The sequence below is a fragment of the Gymnodraco acuticeps genome, unplaced genomic scaffold (assembly GCF_902827175.1).
Source record: "Gymnodraco acuticeps unplaced genomic scaffold, fGymAcu1.1, whole genome shotgun sequence".
Taxonomy (NCBI): domain Eukaryota; kingdom Metazoa; phylum Chordata; class Actinopteri; order Perciformes; family Bathydraconidae; genus Gymnodraco; species Gymnodraco acuticeps.
In genome coordinates this window covers 721-9,564 of record NW_022991709.1, presented here as the reverse complement: position 1 = coordinate 9,564, position 8,844 = coordinate 721, and the positions used below count along the sequence as shown (strand labels likewise).

The following is an 8,844-nucleotide window of genomic DNA, read 5'->3' as shown; positions in this document are numbered from 1 at the left end:
AGGATCAAACAGGAGGTTGTGTTGTCAGACTCTCAGAAGATCAAGGTTTGTCGTTATTTTACAGAATATTAAGAATATTCAAATGTTTAATGTAAATATCAGTAGTTTTTTCTAATAAGATAACATCTCAAATAGTTTCTAAATGCACTGAAGATGTAAACTACGGAGCCCCAAAGGGACATGAGAAATAAAGTCGGGATAACGGGTTCGTTTCTCGTGAGCACGAAAAACTAATCGGTGCGCCAAAGAGGAAGTGGAGCACACAGGAGGCAACCATTTCATTGCAGACTGTTATGTATGAGAGATGAGAGATGAGAGCTGCAGCTGATCTCTTTACATAAGAGACTCTTTAATTAACTTTCTGCCTCTAATCCCCCCCCCCTTTTTTCGCCTGCCGTCTCGTCTGCACTTGTCAAATCATGGTTTTTACTAACCGGTATCAGTATTTAGTTACTAAGGCATAATTTTGAAACGTGTATTACAATTAAATCACGGTAAAATAGGTTAATTTAGTCGTAGTTGGTTTCCACCACAGTATTTACATGGATATAAGCCCCGCCCCCTCTCCAGCGCGTCCTGTTTGAGTGACAGGAGTAAACACAGCTGACAGCCGGTGAAACTCCAGCGCTTAGAGCGAATATTCTCATCGCGTCCGTTGTGAACGCAGCATGACGCAGTTCAGAAACCTGTTCTGACGCTTTTAAAGCAACTATCAGGGGCACGCGGGCCATGGTGGCCGTAGCGGGACGTACAATTATTTTCGGGGCTTCACGGCCAGACCGAGGGGCAATGACGGTCATGGCCGCCGGTGTAAATCCTACCCTGCCCCTCACCATTTCTACATTACTGTACAACTATAGATTACAGTAGTTTAAAGCCCCCCCCCCCCCCCCCCCTCTGTGATCACACACACACACACACACACACACACACACACACACACACACACACACACACACACACACACACACACACACACACACACGGGAGCAGCTCTGGAAGCTTTCTGTCTGAATCTGGATGTTGTCCTGACGCAGCGTCACAGGAACTGAACATTTGATTTCTCTCTGAGTTTTTATTATTTATTATTTGATCCTCTTTCTTCTTCCTCTCTGGATGTGAAGATGATGGAGCCCGGCGACACCAAGAGTCTGCAGCGGAGTGACAGCGAAGGTGTGTCTGTGTGTGTGTGTGTCTGTGTGTGTTCTTTCAGAGTTGACTGAGCAAATAAATGCGAATTTTTAATATTCCTGCGTAAAATAACATCAATAATTCCTGCTCTGTCTCTTTGTGGTCGTTTTATATCAGAGTTGTTATTGCTCCTCTCCGGTGTCTATATAACTTCAGAGTCTCTGTGTTTTTCCTTTTCATTCTTCCCCTCATCAGATGTTACTCTCCTGAACTCTGTGAAGAACATCCAGAACATTCATCTGATGCATCTTGATGATTATTGATCTAATATATCATATTCCATCTACGTGTACAGACTCTTATTGCCCTATTTCTATTCATGTTGCTCTGTAGCTGCTGAGCTCACGGTGAGAGACTTGAGTGTTTCAGGGTCTCTTTGAGTCTCTCTGCTGAACCCTTTAAAGAACTCCTTCAGTGTCTGAGGCGAATTACCTTAACGAGGACGCTTCACCTCCTCCATTCAGGGAGGAGGAGGAGGAGGAGGTGGTACTGCTGGGTTTAGTTTCAACGGGTTCCTTGTTCTCTAAAGAGGACTAAAGACATCCTGAAACATCTTCACGGTTCATCACCTCTCTTAAAGGGCCAGTGTGACGTTTTCAGCAGGAGAGGACTCTTTAAAGTAGAGAGTCTACATACTGATATACACCTGAACATCAGCAGGAGAGGACTCTTTAAAGTAGAGACACTACATACTGATATACACCTGAACATCAGCAGGAGAGGACTCTTTAAAGTAGAGACGCTACATACTGATATACACCTGAACATCAGCAGGAGAGGACTCTTTAAAGTAGAGACACTACATACTGATATACACCTGAACATCAGCAGGAGAGGACTCTTTAAAGTAGAGACACTACATACTGATATACACCTGAACATCAGCAGGAGAGGACTCTTTAAAGCAGAGACACTACATACTGATATACACCTGAACATCAGCAGGAGAGGACTCTTTAAAGTAGAGACTCTACATACTGATATACACCTGAACATCAGCAGGAGAGGACTCTTTAAAGTAGAGACTCTACATACTGATATACACCTGAACATCAGCAGGAGAGGACTCTTTAAAGTAGAGACACTATACATACTGATGTACACCTGAACATCAGCAGGAGAGGACTCTTCAAAGTAGAGACACTATACATACTGATGTACACCTGAACATCAGCAGGAGAGGACTCTTTAAAGTAGATACACTACATACTGATATACACCTGAACATCAGCAGGAGAGGACTCTTTAAAGTAGAGACACTACATACTGATATACACCTGAACATCAGCAGGAGAGGACTCTTTAAAGTAGAGACACTACATACTGATATACACCTGAGCATCAACAGGAGAGGACTCTTTAAAGTAGAGAGTCTACATACTGATATACACCTGAACATCAGCAGGAGAGGACTCTTTAAAGTAGAGACACTACATACTGATATACACCTGAACATCAGCAGGAGAGGACTCTTTAAAGTAGAGACACTACATACTGATATACACCTGAACATCAGCAGGAGAGGACTCTTTAAAGTAGAGACACTACATACTGATATACACCTGAACATCAGCAGGAGAGGACTCTTTAAAGTAGAGACACTACATACTGATATACACCTGAGCATCAACAGGAGAGGACTCTTTAAAGTAGAGAGTCTACATACTGATATACACCTGAACATCAGCAGGAGAGGACTCTTTAAAGTAGAGACACTACATACTGATATACACCTGAACATCAGCAGGAGAGGACTCTTTAAAGTAGAGACACTACATACTGATATACACCTGAACATCAGCTGGAGAGGACTCTTTAAAGTAGAGACACTACATACTGATATACACCTGAACATCAGCAGGAGAGGACTCTTTAAAGTAGAGACTCTACATACTGATATACACCTGAACATCAGAGGAGAGGACTCTTTAAAGTAGAGACACTATATGCTGATATACACCTGAACATCAGCAGGAGAGGAATCTTTAAAGTACACACTACATCAGGGGTGCCCAACCAGTCGATCGATCGCGAAATTCCCAGTCGATCGCGAGATGTGTCTAAAAATAGAACAACAACATTCTGTTTTATCGTTAATGTCCTGTAACATAATCTTCCTGTGCCAGAATAATGCACTTGAACGCATCAAAGCTTTGTGATTGGCCGGCTAGACCCCATGTGTCGGGGCGTGGCTGGTGGGCAGTGCACTATTTCGCTGAGGTTGTCCGTGTCAACAGGAGTGACAGTCCGCACACACACAAGACCGCAATTATGGCAGAAGCAAAAAAGCCCAAAATATATAATTCTCACTCCGAGTGGGAGGATCATTATTTTTGTATCTATTCCAATTCAAATTCCATCTGTCTCATCTGCAATGCGAGCGTGGCTTTATCGAAGAAGGGTAATTTAGGAGCGGCATTTCAAAACAGTGCACAAACGCTACGAGACGGAATTCCCTCCTGATTCTGCCCTACGCTCCAAAAGGGGAGGGGCCTGAGAGCACAGCTAAATGCACAGCAGTCCATTTTCACCAGGCCCAACAACAAGAGCAAGGCTGCTACCAGAGCATCTTATCGTGTCAGTCACGTTCTTGAGAAACACACAGTGGCGTTTTTATATGTACAAAAGTGGTGGGGCACAAAAAACTTAGATGTCTATATATAAGCTTCTGCAGTGAGGTTCATGGCTGGTGAGGCTCTGACTCTTCAGGTTTACAAATATTATATTTTGACCTAAATCAAAATATAATATTATTTTCAAAAGCTTTTTTTGTCTGATGCTTCAATTAATTTTAAACAGACAGTTCAACAAAAGGATACCCAAAAAATGTAATTGTATCATTTAAATATTGAATTGTTCTCTCTTAGTAAGATCCCATTTTCAATCAAATTGCAGTCTTACCTTGACATGAAGATGAAGTCCATTTGCCTATCCTTCTGGACAAACATCTCTATTACTTTTTTGTAAAAGTCCTCCTTATGTTCTTGTAGTTTCAAAAGTCTATCATAAATCTGATCTAATCAATAGATTTATGATTCGAAAATTATAAAAGTAGGGTAGACATGTGGATATTATCCGGCTGAACAAAACGTGCATTTATCTAACAGCTACGTTTCCCACAGATCTTATTTTGAGCTATTTTCTAAAATCCTATGGAGAAATCTCATTGCTTTTTTGTGGAGGGAAGCCATGCGCAGCTTACTTCCGGGTTTTAGGACGCGTCTCTCGTCTCCTCTTCACACACCACACTTTTCGCGGCACACATACTTACAGCCAATCAGCTCTGAATTATGTGAGATGACGTATGGTGGGGATGGCAGCACTATGCCCCTCTGGTCATTATTTTTTTGCCACACACATTAAATAGGACAATACTCTGAGCATGCGCAGTGTAGTTTTTACAGTCACCATTGACTTAAACAGGGAGAGGGAGGGGCAGGATCGGGTTTTGTCCCACATGGCTCTAAACAGCTCAATAGGCACACACTGTAGACACTAATTAGAAGAACACAGACTAAAACAGCAATGTACAGACGAATCAGATGATTAAACATGATCTTAAAATATATTTTATATATTTTTTAATTTATCTTTTGCATTTTTTTGTAATCATTACTTTTAATACTTTCTGCTGACACTAGGTGGGGCTGTGCCCCACCTGCCCCTAATGACCAGTCGCCACTGGAAACACATGAAGTCTTTCAAAGACGGCGAAGTTGTGAAAGAAGCATTCCTGGAGGCTGCCGACGCGCTTTTTGGGCACAGTAAAAATAACAGAAGCATTTCAACAGGTTTTTGATATAATAAAAACTCAAGTTAGATACCGTTATTAATCAGCTGTAAGTTTTAGTTTGTTTGAACTTATTCATTATAATTATTGTACAAAATGGTATACGAATGCAAACATTCAGATCTGTTCTGTTTAAATTGATTATAGTCTATTATCAATTCAGGTTAAGAAACTAGTGTTGCTTGCATCCTATTTTAAAGGCATTTCTTTTTATACTCTACTAAAATTTGATTCTATTAATGTTGTCTTTTTTATTGCACTTTGGCAGCAGATTCCTGAGTAGCTTCAGATCTGAGTCGTCTTATTAGTAAGCCTAATGTATACTTTTGGAGCAACACTATTTTTATATAATGGCAAAGAAAGAGTTCAGAGTCTTTTATTTTCTTCCTGTGTCATATGTGGCAGCACTGTTCAATGCTTCTTGAAAACATGACTCACTGTAGTGACGTGTGAATAAACTCCAACTCTGTATCAACAACACTGTTGTGTAACTTCAGTTAAATACTTGTATGTGTGTAGATTAGAAAGAGGTGAGATAAAGGATCTGCAGTATTTTATGAAGTATTAATCGTACAAAGGCCAGTTCTATACAAGTAGAAGTGTGTATTTACCTGGTAGCAGGCTGTCAGTAACGCCTCTCTATTTTGACTGGTAGATCTCGGCAGACTGGCAACTTTAAAAGTAGCTCTCGGTTCAAAAAAGGTTGGGCACCCCTGCACTACATAATATGTGTTCTCCTGCAGAAAGTGGGCGGGGCCTCAAGGTTCTCCCGGTTCCCCGACGGCCCGTCATCACCAACATCACCTGCGACTCCTTCAACATCAGCTGGGAGATGGAGGGGGGGGGCAACATCACTCACTACTTCATCGACCTGAACAAGAAGGAGGAACCCAAGGAGAACCACTTCAAACACAAGGTGAGGGACACAAGGAGAACCACTCGTTACTTTAAAGGTGTCCTATCATGCAAAAAGCAGTACACTTGTCCATGTTTGTGATTGGTCAAATGTTGCTAACCCCTCCCCTTTCATGTGAACGAGCACTTGAGTTACCGAGTTGATAACCAGCGTCGTAGGACCGCTTAGCGAGAGCGCGTTTGTTTTGAGTTAGTTAAGATTGTCAGGGTCCCCGTCTCAGGTCGACTATTTTCATTTCCTCGCTCCTCGGCCTCGGTCTCACCGGAAGTTGATTTGTCTGCGCCATCTTGAGTAGCGTCTCAATGGCCTTATTTCTGCCGGAGGACCGAGGAGCGATAATCGAGGAACCACCAGACCATCCTTCGATGAAATCCTCAGACACTCGCCCCGCCCCCTTACTGTGTATCGCTCACTGATTGGACGATGCAGTGCATGCACTGATCTGATGCTTCTTGACATGAGAGCAGTTTCCCAGCGGAGTGAAGAAAACACATGAACCTCACGGGACTCACTCCTCAGTTTATACCGTGTTTAGTTTCAATTAGTGTTTCATTTAGTTACAAATATGTGATATATCTGAACAACAAAGTGGTCAAAAATCATTTTATACATTTATTGGAAACATTTTCATGATCGCTTTTTTTTTCGTTTTACATTTTCATTTATTGTCATTTCCATTCAGTCATTAAGTGCTATTGAAATGTTAATGTGCTACATATCCACACAAACACACAAAGTGTGCAATCCAATGAATGTTAATCTAACTGGGTTTTGATAGATAACATATCTCTTTTTCTTCTCTCAATTATTGTATTTCTATTGTGCACTCTAATCAATATTAATCCAACTATTGTTCGTTTATACATTTTAAGAATGGCGTTTATCTTTTTTGAGAATGAGTTCTTTTATTTCATGTATTGGGATCTACAACAGATAACACAAATGTTAGTGTCAGTAAATGTGTGCTAACAGAGGCGGGGGTGTTTGTGAAAACAACGGGGACAGAGCTGCTGTCAGACGATCAGCTGTGCAGCGTCATTACAAACGGACGTCGCTTCACGTGACGCTCCGGAGGAAAGGACGTCCCATTGCTCTTAAAACTCATTTCCTGTTTCTCGTGGTTTCCTCTCTCCATGCTTCCCTGGTGGGAGGGATTAGTCGCAGGGAAACAACGCAAGTGAGGGACGCAAGGAATCCATTTAACCGAAGTGAGAAGGACCCATAGTCACTACCCGATCTGCAGTGCGCATGTGCGAGATGGTCCGCCATATTGGACAACTCCGGACGGCAACCCAAGTAGGACACTTGACACAGTGGCTTTTGGCAAAGCTCAAAAGGAAAACGAGAGAGAGATGAGTTATTGTTATTACAACGTGACTTCGCTATTATTTAACAACTCTTTTTATTGGGTTCTTTTATTTGGGGTTAAGTACATTGTCAGAATAAGTGAGACATGGATTTAACTTCTGTTAGACAGCTATCATACTGAATAAATATTTACTGTGAATGTATGCAAACATGTATGTTATATAGCTGTCTAACAGAAGTTAAATCCATTTCTCACTTATTCTGACAATGTACTTAACCCCAAATAAAAGAACCCAATAAAAACAGTTGTTAAATAATAGTGAAGTCACGTTGTAATAACGATAACTCATCTCTCTCGGGTTTTTTAGTGTTCTTTTTCTGTTTTGCCAAATGTCACTGTGTCAAGTGTCCTATTAGAGTTGCCGTATGTAGTTGTCCAATATGGCGGACCATCTCGCACATGCGCACTGCAGATCGGGCAGGGGGGCAGATCGGGTAGTGGCAAAGATAACTCAAACATATCCAGGGCACAGGAGAACCACTTCCTCCTTCTTTAATTCTTTGTTTTTGTTTATGTTTTGTTCTCCAGGACGTCCCCACTAAGCTGGTGGCGCGGGCGGTTCCTCTGCCGATGACGGTGCGCGGCCACTGGTTCCTGAGCCCCCGCACGCAGTACAGCGTGTCGGTGCAGACGGCCAGCAAGCAGCCGGACGGAGAGTACAGTGTCTCCATCTGGAGCGAGAGCAGCCACTTCTGCACCGCAGGTCCCTGAACGCACCTCCGGGTCCCTGAACACATCACACCACCCTTTCCCTGAACGCACCTCCGGGTTCCTGAACACATCACACCACCCTTTCCTTGAACGCACCTCCGGGTCCCTGAACACATCACACCACCTTTTCCCTGAACACACCTCCAGGTCCCTGAACACATCACACCACCCTGTCCCTGAACGCACCTCCGGGTCCCTGAACACATGACACCACCCTGTCCTGAACGCACCTCCGGGTCCCTGAACACATCACACCCACGGGTCCCTGAACACATAACAACACCCTGTCCCTGAACGCACCTCCGGGTCCCTGAACACATCACACCCACGGGTCCCTGAACGCACCTACGGGTCCCTGAACACATGACACCACCCTGTCCCTGAACGCACCTACGGGTCCCTGAACACATGACACCACCCTGTCCTGAACGCACTTCCGGGTCCCTGAACACATCACACCACCCTGTCCCTGAATGCACCTACGGGTCCCTGAACACATGACACCACCCTGTCCTGAACGCACCTCCGGGTCCCTGAACACATCACACCACCCTGTCCCAGAACGCACCTCCGGGTCCCTGAACACATGACACCACCCTGTCCTAGACGCACCTCCGGGTCCCTGAACACATCACACCACCCTGTCCCTGAACGCACCTCCGGGTCCCTGAACACATCACACCACCCTGTCCCTGAACGCACCTCCGGGTCCCTGAACACATCACACCACCCTGTGCCTGAACGCACCTCCGGGTCCCTGAACACATCACACCACCCTGTCACTGAACGCACCTCCGGGTCCCTGAACACATCACACCACCCTGCCCCTGGACGCACCTCCGGGTCCCTGAACACATCACACCACCC

The 8,844-nt window shown here is 44.0% G+C and overlaps 1 protein-coding gene across 1 annotated transcript; it reads left to right on the top strand.

Moving 5' to 3' along the window:
• Positions 1 to 1,124: 1,124 nt before the first annotated feature.
• Positions 1,125 to 8,000, top strand: LOC117534683 (phytanoyl-CoA hydroxylase interacting protein-like). The gene is made up of 3 exons (XM_034198916.1): positions 1,125 to 1,173; positions 5,725 to 5,897; positions 7,795 to 8,000. Exons 1-3 carry the CDS (start codon positions 1,125 to 1,127, stop codon positions 7,975 to 7,977), a joined length of 405 nt encoding a protein of 134 aa, XP_034054807.1. The 3' UTR covers positions 7,978 to 8,000.
• Positions 8,001 to 8,844: the final 844 nt, after the last annotated feature.

What these genes read in the sequence shown, in the direction of transcription:
- LOC117534683 (XM_034198916.1), top strand. Translation starts at nt 1,125, where the DNA reads ATGATGGAGCCCGGCGACACCAAGAGTCTGCAGCGGAGTGACAGCGAA. An exon ending in GCAGCGGAGTGACAGCGAAG is followed by an intron (nt 1,174 to 5,724) that starts GTGTGTCTGTGT and finishes GTTCTCCTGCAG; the next exon opens with AAAGTGGGCGGGGCCTCAAG. An exon ending in AGAACCACTTCAAACACAAG is followed by an intron (nt 5,898 to 7,794) that starts GTGAGGGACACA and finishes TTTGTTCTCCAG; the next exon opens with GACGTCCCCACTAAGCTGGT.